Source organism: Amblyomma mixtum, chromosome 5 (genome assembly GCF_055824585.1).
Source record: "Amblyomma mixtum isolate Tamu chromosome 5, ASM5582458v1, whole genome shotgun sequence".
NCBI lineage: Eukaryota > Metazoa > Arthropoda > Arachnida > Ixodida > Ixodidae > Amblyomma > Amblyomma mixtum.
Window position 1 is genome coordinate 100,706,627 of NC_143016.1, and position 14,501 is coordinate 100,721,127.

At 45.5% G+C, this 14,501-nt stretch overlaps 1 protein-coding gene across 4 annotated transcripts in view; it reads right to left on the reverse strand.

Annotated features, from left to right (window-relative positions):
- LOC149343208 (calcitonin gene-related peptide type 1 receptor-like) overlaps window positions 1-13,542 on the reverse strand; it is a 73,892-nt gene extending 60,350 nt beyond the window's left edge. For all 4 annotated transcript variants that reach the window (XR_016283109.1, XR_016283108.1, XM_089545757.1 and 1 more), the window contains exons 1-2: window positions 13,436-13,542; window positions 3,942-4,073 (exon numbers count right to left, since the gene is read on the reverse strand). Coding sequence is in view for 2 of the 4 variants with exons in the window: in XM_089545757.1 (XP_089401883.1) it covers window positions 3,942-3,983 (42 nt within the window). In the remaining 2 variants the exon portion in view is untranslated. The remainder of the gene's footprint in view (window positions 1-3,941; window positions 4,074-13,435) is intronic.
- Window positions 13,543-14,501: the final 959 nt, after the last annotated feature.

The following is a 14,501-nucleotide window of genomic DNA, read 5'->3' on the forward strand; positions in this document are numbered from 1 at the left end:
GGACTGCTCAATTGAAACAATACCTCATTGATTCAGAATCATGCAACTTGACTCTATCACTGCCAGTAATAAACGCGCCGCTTCAACCTAATAGTATGGGATGCCCAATCGTATGCCTAGTGTTTTAATCTTGCCAAATAACTTGAGCCCATAAAGTACAAAAATGGTAATAAATACATTAATGTAATGAAATTATTGCAATTCAGCACCTTTTTTCTAGTAATGATCAATTATTGAAAAAAAAAAGTTTGGTGTTCTAGGCTATGAATTTTGCAGCAAAAGTATTTATTTAATGGCGAAGCTACTTTTGTTTCAATTAAACAGCTTCTTATCTTGCATACACATGGTGTCCCAGCTAAATGTAACCAAGATTTTTAAAAACCACGGGGTGTCCTTGCCGTCTGAAACCAAATGAGGGTTGTTTAGAGTCGCGTGACCTAGTCTGCAGTACTTTTTTCGTTCTTCAAGGTTGACTAATTAGTGAAGCTTAATTAACTAACTTTTTAATTATTGACTTGAGGAACAAAGTGTTAATGGAAAAGTTGTAGATCGCTTTGGGAAACAGCTTACTGATACATTTGCAGTAAAGTAATATTTACGTAACTCGGCACGCGTGAGCCTCGTGGAGACCTGAGCGTCGAGTGACCACGCGCCGGAGGAGGTGAGTTACAGAGTGGCAGGTGGTGACAGCGTCCTCAACAAGGTCTTGTACTTTGCACCCTACGCTTCCTTCACTCAGACTCAACTTAACGCTCTCGAGACTGCCCTTGTGGGCCTCTACAAGGCAGCTCTCAACCTCCCTATCACTACCTCTACCACTAAGCTCTTTGCCACAGGCCTCTTCCATCCTCTTCGTTCTCTTCTCAGTCTCCATCGTGACTCGCAGCTTGCCCGGCTTTCCCTTACCCGTCAGGGTCAGTGGTTATTGACTCAAGCGGGTATCTCGCCCATTCCAATCTCCCCGTTTACCTCTCCTATTCCCACCCCCGCCCCCAATCTTCGTATCCTTCCCCTCCCGACCAACATGTCCCCCGTCCTGCACGCCGGACGTCGTCATGCGGCCGTACAGCACCATTCCCCTCTCTTTGATACCCAGGGTGTAGCTTACACGGATGCCTCCTTCGTGGCTCCTCGAGGTTCCTGCGGCTACGCCCTGTACCATCCACACCTCCCTGCTCCTGAAACCCACACCAGCGGGCCGTATCTACACCCTCCAGACGTATTGTCCCTCGAGGTCCTCGCCATTGCGCATGCCCTCCAGTCATTTTCCCTCCTTCCCTCTCTCCAAGAGTACACAGTCTATTCGGACTCACAAGCCGCTATACACCACATACAGAAACGCACCCTGACCCCTTCTCTCCAACAGGAGGTCGAACGAGCGGTCTCCGCACTGCAGCCTTCCATCGTTTTCCTCCGCTGGGTCCCTGGGCATTCAGGGATTGACGGCAATGAGCTGGCCCATCAGCTCGCCCGCGACACACTTTTCCGGGCACCGTTGATCCCCTGGCCCAAGCCCTCGGAGGACGGTGGGAGACTCACCCTTCGCCGCACCATAAAAGAGGTCTACCTTGAGCTCCGCCTCGACAAACGCCTTTACCCTCCCCCTCATCCATCACTCACGGTGCCGGAGTCTCGCCTTCTTCGGCACATTCAGATGAATGTAGTTATCACCCCGTCCCGCCTCTTCCTCTATCGCTATCGATCAGACCCTTCCTGTCCCAACTGCCCCTGTATCTATGCGGACCTGGCCCATTGCCTATTCTATTGCCCGGCTGCTCAGCAGTCGGGTTCCTTCCCCCCACCCTCTCTATCCATCACCACCTGGCTCGACTGGCTTGGCGCTGAAGGGGAAGAACAGCGGTTTCTGGTCGCCCAGGCGGTCGAAATGCTCGGCCTGCAAATTATGGTCGATTAAAAGTCTTTTACTACTACTATTTACGTAAAGTAGTTTTCTTACCGGCCTTTAACCATAACCCTTACTGCAAATGTATCAGACAACTGACAACTGGGCCACTTCAACGTCCCAAGACGCACCTTAAACAATACAATCCTTTTTTCTGAAGTCCTCTCCTCGATGAGACTTTGGGTGTACATTGGAGCAGAGAAGTGAGCGAGCAGCTGGTCACGTGACCAGCTTTATTTTAAGGCCAGTAAATGAAGCTACGTAAATCGTAACTTAACGGAAACAGCACTACTAGCGGTTTTTCGAGGTGATCTAAAACATTTGCAGTGACACTTTCTTCCTGGAGTCAATAATTAAAAAGTTAGCTAATTAAACCTAACTAATTAATTAACTTTGAAGAGAGAAAAAATACTGAAGACTAGGCCACCCGACTATGACCAACCCTCAGTTGGTTTGACTGGACTAGGACACTTCGCCTTTTTTAAAAGTGTGGTTACATTTAGCTGGGACACCCGGTATAGTGTCTTTATCTCGCGTCTGCCATGATGGGTGTCTCGAAAGCAGAAAAAGCGTGTGGCAAGCCTTGGCCAGCACATTTTGCGGAAGGGGTAACTAAGCATCTTAAAGCGCTACGGGCGCTCAGGCAAAGACACTGGCTGAGCCGCCAGGCGGCGCTCCGTGGCAACCGTATGTCCCTCACGCACAGACGCACTGCGAACGCTTGAGCGGGAGCTTCCCTCTGGACTGCCTCATATGTTACATGTCGCTGCGTGTACAATGTATACGAACTCTCGATAGGCATATCTGACAGACGCGGTTAATAGTTTTCGGGAAAACGAGCTTTTGTGGCCGGATTTGAGGTTCTATTTTGAACTCAAGGGCAAGATCTGTCGTAACGCTGGCGCGACGTGCAATTCATGTCCGGAAGCTTGGCTCTGGGACGAGAAGTTTGGGCAGAAAAAATGACAGCTTGACCGCTGCTGTTACCAGGAGTATTTGCGGGACACTGAGCAGGAATAAAGAGTCGCTGCACCACTTGGAGCTGACGGGTATGACGAATTCTTGGAAATCAGAGTGCGGGACTGATGTATCGAACAAATGATTTCACCGCCGCACGAAGGGGGATGTCAGCAATTTTACCAAATTTGCGATTATGGCTGCCCTCTTCTACGTCAGGTCACCAGCAAAAGGTTGTTCAGCGTGGCCAAGGGCGCGCTGTCCTCAAAGTGAAGAAAAATTTCCGACGCCCACACTGAAGCTCACCCGTTGTGAAATAAAGAAATATAAAAATGTTTGATGGCGCTAGTGCGCTTTTTGGCCTGCATAAAAGCAAATAAATATTAAAATTAACTGCATAACTTTTCAATAAAGTAATGCCATTTTTTGGGGGCGACTGCAAGTTGTAATGTAATTTAATTAAATTTGCGAGATTTCTAGGAGAGCAGAAGGTATTTAATTTAGTTACTTTTCAAAAGCATTTCACCATGCATGTAGAGCATAAAGACAAGATCACCGAATTATCAGCATGACTTGGCAAAGACAGTGTTCGGTAATTCCGCTAAAGCTCGAAAGGTGTTAAGTAAGCTAAACAAAATTTTTTTAAAATAAAAAAAATCACTTAAATGCGGTTTTGGGAACGAAGAATAAGTGCCCACCCAAATATGGTGCCCATTAGCGTTTTTGAGAGCTATTATTTCGGCTTCAGCAAGGTATTCCTGATTTACGGGAAATGCGCAGTACAGTAATTCTACCGAGACTCAGAGGCCTGAGAAAGCAACAAAAAAAAAGGTGCCTATGAAAACGGCCACGCGCTCTTAATGACAGAGCTCCAATGACGCAGCTTATATTGCGTTTTGCAGCAATTTCATGCTACCCCGACCGCATCACTCAAGAACGCGCAAGGTGGCAGGTATGCATGCTGCAGGCACGTCCCGTCGTGCAAGTAAAAAGTGTATTACTCAGCGCACAGAGAGGGAATTTGTTTGTTGAATACCGATTAATTCATAGACAGAGAATCGGCGTGAATGGGTCAACTTACCACAGAAACAAGGAAGTATAGGCGGAGACAGCGCAGTGGCATGCTGCCCTCAGTGGATGGCGAGCAGGTTGCGTTTGGACTGGTCAGCTTATCTTTCGTATTCACCAGCGTTCAACTTCGCGCGCAGTGGACCTAGAAGATGCAGAAAACATAAAGAAAGAATTGTCATGCATATCACCTCACTCACCGAAATTCTCACTGTTATGACCCGCCTAGAGAATGGCTAATAAAAGAAAGAAGGAAATAAAGAAATGAAGAAAAAAAAGAAAGAATGACGCCAAATGCAAGGAAATAATAGAGGGCTACCAAAGATTCGAGCTTCTATAAATAATCCGACGTTCCTAATGCATTCCTCCTCCTCCTCCACCTCCTCCTCCTCCTCCTCTTCTTTCTCCAGGCGTTCGTTTCCGCTGTCCAGCAGTGGGTAGCACGTGCTATTTTTTTTTTGTCAGGATATCATCATGGGATCCCACAGTGGAGACATGGCTTAGAATTATGCGTGACATACTAACCTAAGTACTAGTGTCAGTAATACTATTAATACACTAGAGATAACAAGTGAATCTCAACCTTCTTTCCTACTACTAACAGCATCAGTGCTACTACTACTATTAGAGCTACAACTGCTACTACTACACCCAAACTGACAAACACATTACTGATAAAGCTACATTTGTGACAGGGGCTGTAGGTATTGGCAATCGCAGCCATTGCAAATCTTTATTCAAGTCTGAAACGCATCTATTTTATCACTTCCTACAAGTCACACATTGCGAACGCAGACGCAGGTGAGACAAAGTTTCAAAAAAATTTCGAAGAGTAATACTTCTCTTATACCGCTTTGTTAGGCTTATTTTATACAGTTCAGGTATTGGCGTTATGCTGAAAGAATTAAAGAGGGTTTGGTCGTGGCGTCGTAAGGAATGTTAGCAATGCTTATAATTGCCATTTTCAACGCGAAAGCACTACTTCACGAGGTCAGACCAGCTCACCGAGTTTGTGTGAAGGTTGACCTTGAGGGTGACCTTGTCCAAACCATAAATTTATAAATAATTAAAATACACATTGACACGACTTCGATTCGAACCTGCGGCAGCGCCAACAGATTAGCTTTGCTGGCCACTGCACGAAAGCACTGTGCCATCGCCGCAGCTGATGACGCCTCATGTTAAGCTATAATGCACTCTCGCGATGTGCATTGCACATAGTCGTTTGAATCAACTAAAGCACTATCGAACTAATATCGTCGTCAGACATGCCGCCGACCGAGCAAAACAAAACCGCGAGGCAACCAGGATAATCTCATGGTATCGCACGTCCACTCGGCTTAACTACGTTCAAACCCTACAACGTTTTTTAATTATATAAAGCCTGTTTAGAATGGAGAGTGTTGTAGTTCCCTAGACAGTAAAACCGTAGTTTAAAACATAAGCGAACATTGAATTATATAGAATTAGTTCTATGCTATGCGGCAAAAAATAACGCAGTTTAGTCAGGATGCTTACTATTTTGATAACTTGTCAACTGTCTTACTGATATGTACTGACCACGATAAATCCTTCTCGGAAAAGAACCCTAACCTTTTCACGACAGGGACGACTTGCAACAACACTGAAACAATGGCAAGCGAAATGTCAGTATGGGACACCGATTTATTTCTTGCTCTAAATAGAACGGCTTCCGTTTTGTTTGTATTAATGACTAGTGAATTTATGATTGATTAGTTATTTAATAAGCGTAGGGTCCTGTTTGCTTGTTTAGTCAGATCCTTAGTGCTGCTAGAGGTGAAGAATAGGCTCGTGTCATCAGCATGTATTATGAAAGTTGGGCGTGAGTCAATGAAAACGGTGTCGTTAATGGAAATGATGAAAAGTAATGGCCCCAATATGCTATGTGAGGAGTGTCTGAATAGTAACTGGAATTTCTTATCAGCAGCGCTAACTGGATAAAACGTCCAGCCTGATCAGCCGGTTTAGGTGAAACAAGCCCTCTCGTTTTCTTCTCTTACCCATCCAGTGTATTCATTCATGCTCTTTTGTTTGCTTTCTTTTGTATGTTTGGGTAACCGAGTGCATTTAACCTTGCTCTTTGTCTTTCTATAAAACCCTGCGTGTTAGCTTTTGCTTCTTTATTCGCATTTTTACTTGCTTTGTTTTGTCGCGATGTACGATGTACCCTTGTACCACTCCTGCCTTGGCCACCAAATGGAGGCTGGCAGTATTGAATAAAATAAAATAAAATAAATAAATAATCCGTTAACATTCATGCCTGCTCCGTATGTGCTGCAAAAGGAAGAGAGCGGCGAACTACTACATAGCGCTAGGAGGTGCTTTACATTCATCTATAGGGAGCCTACAGCCCTTTCGAGACATTCTAACAACTCAGTCTATTACGGTAGGCACCGCTCCCCGCAGGTGGCGCCACATCGTGACCAGCGAACGAAGTAAAGGATTCAAAGGGGCCCTAATGTGAAGCAGCTGATGCGACTGACTTTAAAAAACAAGAGGTGCTGCTTTGAGAAATGTCTTTGCTTACAAAACATTTTCAAAATGACGTTATGTCTATCCAATATAAACTTTAAGAATAATGCCGCGAAGCTTTGCACTTTTAGTTGTTCACGCTGAAAGCTGCAAGGTAGGCGGCTTTCTCATTTAGTGACTCGAGGTGCGACCCGTTTTGTGTTGAATGATCGCAGCCACATGCAACTTCTACCTTGTTCGAGACTGGTGTAGTTGCTTTTGTCGCTTTATCTTTAATCTACTCAGCCAGCTTTAAATTGAGCGTGGCCAAGAGCTGCGGTGATTCTCTGCCTCGACGACCACCGAGCACGTTTGTTGCTGTCGCCGCCGAGGTGGTGTTCTTTGCGAGCGCAGGTCAGGCCAATAAAGAATCTCTGTTGTGAAACCTTTCACTCTCTTTATAACCGCTGGACTGCCGTCACAGCTAAACGACATCGCTTGCAAGTGCGGCATCGCCAAACCACCATGCATACGGGGATGAAGTCTGGCCCCAAGTCCTCGTCGCTACTCTTCCAGCAGCCATGGGATCCGCCCTCTTTCCACGGCTGACATCAGGAAGAGTTGGAAGAACGGTTGGACCAGTATGATCGGGTGGCAATGTTCAACAGGTGGGATGAACGGGCCAAACTGCGGTACGTCTTCTTTGCTCTTGATGGCGCAGAAAGAACGCGGTTTGATAATAATGAGAATTGCTTGCCAACGCGAGAAGAATGTAAGAACTCTTGAAGACATTCGCTAACACCTTCCGCAGAGAATGAACCGAATCGATGCTCCAGATGCGCATGGAGGACCCAAATGAAAGCGTCTTTGCAAACGCGGTAGAGATGAAACGGCTTTTCCTGTGCGTTAACCCTGAGATGACTGAAGAAAAGAAGGTCACTTTTCTAATGCATGGCGTAAAGTAGCAACTGCTTGCCGGCCTACTCCGGAATCCTCCAAAAACGGTTGCTGAATTCGTGGAAGAAGCATCAACCGTCAGCAGACCCTTGACGACGGAATGCGCCAGTACAACCGACCACTTCGAGTGCGGTCAGCAAGTACCTCAGATGATGCATCTACATGGAGGGATAACTTGCAGAATCTAATATGTGAGATTTTTCGGGAAGAGCTGCGCCGGATGGAGCTATCTTCCTACCAGCCCCAGGCTATTTGAAAGCCTGGCTATAAATCTTCAACTCTGAGCTTCGATTGAGTCTGTGTGCATTGGTTTATTACTTTTAACATTGACTAATAACCGATACTGGTTTATCAAATATGAGCCAGCTTGTACAAGAAGGAATACTTCTTGTCCTCGCCCTTGAGGGTCGAATACCGGCTAGCCTGTAGCTTTTGCGCACTAGAAAAGGTCTTAACGAATTGCACTTGAAACCCTGTGGCCCAACTGTCTCCGCCGCATCCCGTGCCTCTCAAAAGTCCCAGGAGGCGCTACAATCGCAGTCTGATTACTTATTGTAACGCCATACATTTCCCGTTGTTGAGACCCCTCGATTCCCTCCCAACGGCAGCACTTCCTTTCGCGCCACTAGCGCAAAGCCGCGTGAGTTTTCCGAACTAGATTAAGTATGAAGCACTCCTTTCACAGTATGAACAAAGCCTACGGCTTCCTTGAGAAGGAGAAGCTTTGAGGAATTTAGCACGTTAACAGCGAAAAGACAGGTTTTCCGTATCCAAACAACAAAGGGTGAATGTGGCAAGCGTGCCAAGGGGTATTCAATATCGAAGACATTTTCCACTCCCCCGCTTTCTCATGGCGAAAATAAAATGGTAGAGGAGTTGAAAAAAGCGAGCGGATGAATTACAACTCAAGTTTCGCTGAAATCGTGCCGAACGGAAAAGAAAGAATTCAGGGAGCCGAGCGCTAGCAAGAGCCCACGCATGTGCACGCACCAGCGAACTATGCAATAAAATGGATATTACTTCTGAGAAAAAAAAATGCCAGAGGCTTTGAGGTCCCGAAGGTGTAACGTACAGAGCTCCACGCGTGGCGAGATCGCGGGCTGTTTGGCTTTTCAGTTTTGCCGGTGCCATAAATCTTTAAAATAGCTCGAAGTCTGACACTTGGAATTGTCAGGCAACACGGTATATGGTGCCCGTCAATGCGGCAGTTTCCAGCAGCAGAAACAATATGCCGCCATACCTTCTGGATGCACATGGTGTTTAAGGAGAACGTACTGTCTGCTTAAACGAGTGTTGCGACGAAGCTTTCGCTTAACAATCTCTCTCTCTCCCAGCGTACCAGCCCTAACTACTCGATCTTGTTTATTTTTTTTTGTTTATTTTGATCCTTCGGGCAACATACAGGTATTGCCCACGAGGCAAGACAAAAGGAGGTGCTGAACCTCCTGACTGGGTCTTGTCCTCGCCTGGGTACAGCAGCAGGAGCGGTATTGGATTATACAACAAAAAAAGGCTATCTTTGCCATCACTTACACAACAGACGCATCATAAACAGTTCCTGTAAATATATACAGATAATAAAATAATAATACACACTAAATCATATACAAAAATGGTACAGAAATACAATACATTAGGGTTGTTCGAACCGACATAGCATTCCCTGCTGAAAAAAAAGCTCCACGACGCAACAACCCCACAGACCATCCACCACAGAACACCACACAATCTGCACGACACACCGCATAATCCGTATGACATATCATACGAATTGTATGACATATCACACAGACCGCACGATATGCCACAGAGACCGCACGACATCCCACGATGAACGATCTATGAGTCCATTGCATCATAGAACTCCCCCCCCCCCCCCCCCCCCCCCCAGCAGGGTTACATCAAACGGAACCAGAAGTAAGCATTTTGTCGTCTAGGACACAACGTTAGACAAAAAGAAAGACGAACAGATGCGTTTAAAACCCCTGCGCGTGGAACTATTTTTAGCTGCATCTATTACAAACGGATGAGAATTACACATCAACATGATTTGGTGCTCAATTGATTGTGTTCCGTAGTTGGTGCGAGACCTATTTACCACAACAGAAGTCTGACGCAAGCTGTAACCAGTGCATCTATTTAGGTACGTGTTAAAAAAATTAATGTAATTTGTTTTTATTTCGTTATAAATAATATCTGTATTTAATATTTAATATCTACTCTTACCACAAGGCGGCGAGAAGCCACATTTTCGTGAAAAGAACAAGTAATCGAAGCCGCAACATCAGGTTCGAGCAAATGGCCAGATTTTTCTTTTCAAAAAGAGAGAAGTGAATAAGTGTATCTCAATCACTTCTAGGCTATCTCACGTATTTTGGCTCTGGTGAGGTAAATAAGGAAGGAACAATAGATATTCAAAGCCTTCTTCATCAAAGATCATCTTACCGAAGATTAAGAAAAGCTCGAAGCAGTTTTCCCACCTCTAACCTTTCAGTAGAAGGATGCATGCACTCGATACATATGCGTGATGCCCGTTATTTGCAACGACTGTTCTGGGCCATTCAAAAGGTTGCCAGTAGACTTAGCCCCAACTAACGGTTGTGCCAGTGAAAATCTGGAGGTAAATGTGGTCTGCTTGATGCAGCACAGAAGGGTGCGACAGTATGCGATTAGTGATTTGCAGATGGGTAGCTTAAAAGCCCTCGAAATTTCCGTATTTGTTCTTCGTATGTACCGCAATATTCGGTATTAACGTGAGAGTGTTAAAGGCCCCGTTACGCAGAAAATCCGGCGTCGGAGTTGTGAGTGATAAATAGGGTGGCCCAGGCAGCCACTCCCAGAGAAGCAATCTAAGTGGGCAACCTAGGTCACGTGACATTGTAGGGTCATCACACCCTACCCCCCGGACTGTAAGAAAGTTAGCCACATTGGCAGGTGGCAGTTAAATCAATGGCTGACTGCTAGAGGTTGCTCGGGAAGAGCAACTTGGTTAACACTAGGGCCACCGGTGGCAGCACCTGCCATCGCAGGGCAGTGCCGCATTCCTTAACTGCTGCACTATTGCGCAAGGAGTAGTCATGAGAACTCCCAGGGACATATGAATGTAAAGGTGAGAGTCATCAATTTCGCATATATGGGCATTAACTCATTAACGTTATCGCGGCATATCCTTCAGGCAGACCTTAAGTGTGCCTTCCGATTTTTTAAGTTACGTGTTTTGCTCAACAATTGGTTTTAGTGTCTCATGCCATCGCGCGACAAAAATTTCACACTAAGCCACCGTGGTGGCGCAGCGATTATGGGGCTCGGCTGCACGCGGCGGTCACATTTCATTGAAGGCAAAATGCTGCAAGACCTGTGTACTGTGCGATGTCAGTGCACGTTAGAGTACCCAAGGTAGTCGAAATTACCCGGAGCCCTCCACTAGGGTATCCCTCACAGTTTGAGTCGCTTTGGGACACTGATCGAACCCAGAACCATTATTCGAAAATAGAACAATAAATCTGGGTAATTCGTGCTCTCTTGATTACAACTGACTGGTAAATCGAACTCAGGCTGAGGGTTTGTACAAAGGGCAAATCCTCTGAAATGTGCGCAAACCCACTTTATCCTGATGCTGTATGACTACAATGTACGTATGTAACGCATATGATTACAGGAGTCCAGTTTCATCTCGTAGGCTGTGTAGTAGACCATGACTTGAACACAGGTGCGGTTAGTTCGCAACATGTTTCCAGGAAACGGCAGTTTATGACGGCATGACGGTTACGAAAGAGCGTCAGCCCCACAACGAAAAATGCGCTACACGTTTCTAAACAAGGCCCAGAAACCAGACAAGCTCGTCGGAGCTTTTTCGTCTAGCGTCCTCTGACCATCTTCGGAGAAAATAAAGATTTATTTGATTTAGAAGCTTTCAAGCGAAATTTGCTACAAGCAGTCCAGTGATCTGGAGCTTGTCTTTCAATCAGAAATTCTATTCTACACCGTTACTTTGAGGAGCTCATTGAAATCTCTGCCCAAGCGGACTCGTGGTAGCCGGCGTTCATTATAGCTTGCTTCTTCCTTACAGTAAATAAACCACTGCCACCGATTTTTGAAAGTAGCAACCTCGAAGCCTACTGACGCAGTTTGCATCTTGTTATCCATTTTTCCTCGTGCCACAAGTGCGAGCTTCAGGCGAAGTAATACGCCATTGCGCAACTCTCGTAAAGGAAAGAAAATTGGCAAAGATACAAGATAGGCCTCCGAATGTGACAGGCGATGGCTCGAGCGACTGGAATTCCTTTGGTAATTGCCGGGTGCTGCCATCTTCGTTTACATGAGCAAGACAGTCGAGGCAGGCAGCCGCTGCTTTCGCTTGAATACCCGCCAAACGCTTTCTTTAAAGCCCTTGTTGATTGTGAAGGTGCGCTCACTGGCTCATCTGCAGATCGTTGCAATGACTATTTTGCAGCAAATAACAAAAATCGCATGCAATAGTGGGACACATCACATCACATCACATCCCATTACACCACATTATTTCCCTTAAAGATCCTAGTGGGATGGGGTGTTACATAAGGTGTGGGATCTACAACCCTGATCAGGAAATCGTGCTTCACGAAGTCCTAGTTTTGAGTATTGAGAAAATACAGTAGAGATTTATTTTTACTTAAACTGCACAAAACTAGCAACCAAAAGACCCTGTTAGCATCGTTTCCGCTGTAAAAGATTCCCGTAGTACTCTTCGGAGACATCCATTGCAAACGCAAGGAACATATGGACTCTAGGTTTTTTAGTGCGCGAAAGCATTATTCTTATCGGTAAACCCCGAGCAACGCACTCTCGCGCTGTGCATTGGACATCGTCGTCTTCATCAACTTCCATCTGCGACACGGATACACAGAGAATTCCTTGCCATCATCGTCGTCGTTATGGTTCATGCAATTCTGCTTTCGCACGTTCATAGATTTTGCGCAAAAATGCTGTCATTTTAACTTCTGAACCGTTGACTTTTTTAGATCAGTCAGCAAATACAGTTTTATACAGTGGCAACAAGCAAGGCCGACACCATAGAAAGATCTACGCGTAGCCTGTCACCTACCACACTTCATGCACAATGCCCTTTGTGAATAGATTATGTAGAAGTAAACGAGCTGTACTCATTACTTGCGCAACTGGAGGATAAAGAAAGCGGTCCAGACACATGTCTTGTGTCACTGGATAAAGCTCTCGGACAGTGACCAACTATCGAGCTAAGCTTGTTGAAGGGATTTTCGAAGAGTCTAGAAATTCTATGCTACTCTCTGAATAACGCTCTTCGTTTTCGTCAGTGGTCGTTGCTGCTCGTGCCCATCAAATAAACGCGCTTGATACTTGTCTGCTTTTGTTTTGAATCGTGAGGGCAATTTTTGCTTTTGCTTTATTAGAAACTGAGTTTTCGATTCAATAGTTCAATACACACCCGGAGATATGTGCCGTTGTTAAGCCTTAGAAGCTTTTAAACTAATATGTTGAGTAATATTTATTGGAACGCCGCGAGGTACCAAGAACTACCTGCGAAATAAGTTCGTCATGATCCATTACCACAGACCTATAGGCATCAGTGTGGCACGCTGCGGGAACGCCCAGCAACTAAAAAAAGCCAGAGAAACAAATAAAAACCTCTCATGACGATGATTAAGCGGACAACACTCCATTCATTTGGCCAGCGGTGTCCGACTGACTTTTCATGCTATTGTATCAACGTGCCGCTCTATGCTTCGAGAACGTGCTCGAAACACTTTTATCTGGTCCGCAAAGTTATATGTTAAAACATTTAGTTTTCTAACTGTTTCTCATTTGTTATTCTAATATGCATTATTAGTTATTTTATTACATTTATTGAATCGAGGGTTACATTTATTAAATAGGATGCCACGTGTTTTTATCAGGGGCTACACTTGAGTAACTTTAGTTTTCAACTAACTGAACCACGGCATATCCACGACAATGTGCGCACACACAGGCTTGAAATGCTAGCAGACACGGCGACGACGATTGAGATTTCTGAGCAAACACTGTGACAGAAGCTAAGTCCTTTCGTTTTCGATGTCTTACCGTGAAAAGTTGCGTGCATTTCTTCTCAGTAAACCCTTCGGTAGAGCTCTCAAAATGGTCGCCTGCAGAGCAGCGCATCGACGGAGTCCGTGTGGTCATAGTTGGATCTGCATGAAAGAAGAAGAAAGAAAGAAAAGCGAGAACAGAATGAATCGGAGTTGCTCTTTAACGTAACGTACAAGTTGCGAGACTCACAGCTACAGGTGCACGGCGAGGCGTGGCTGTCTCCTAGCTATTCCAACCACGTGCATGGTTATCGAAAACGGCGTGTCGTTCTCGCTCTGCGACACCCGCAGCGTTTGGCACGATGCTAAGGAAGAAGAAGGGGACGGAGAACTTCGGCGATGTCAAATCGACGCGCGCACTACACAACCTTGAAAAACTGGTCGCCGTCGCCGCGGCGCGCAGAGCGAGTTATTAATATGTGCGCTGAAAAGCTACGAAAAGAAATATGTGGGTTCCCTTGTTAATGGGTTGTTAACGGTTTCGCGCAGACGTGAGACGCGTACGAGTGTATACGTAGTCGCATAAGCAGAGCATGCTTTTGCTCTGACTCTGTCTGGCTCTCTCTCTCTCTCTCTCTCTCTATATATATATATATATATATATATATATATTGAAACAAAGACTGCCGTAACAAGAGCACTTTATGAACTTCTCTAATGGTTGTTCCGTTTTGCTTTCATGTCACGCGTTCCAACAGGTTTACAACCAGCGCTTAATTCAAACCACGAAACAGGATCACGATAGACATTTTTCATCCTAATGGAGGAGCTGTAGCTTCGGCTCAGGATACATTAAAATACATACTACAGTCGAGCTCACTTTCCTTCGCTGCGAGGGCTAGTATGAGGTGGCTAATTGTCCGGTATAACCGAGTGGTGCGGCCACGGTTGTTCGTTTTATCTGAGACGCAGTACCATAGCACTAACACATATTTTGGCCACAGCTCCACCCTCGTTCGTAACAAGCGAGCGTTCGTTATAAGTGGGCTCGACTGTATCAAGTAGCCAAAAGACCTGCGCAATTGGGAAACTGCACGGCAAAATTTATCAAGTTGGTTCTC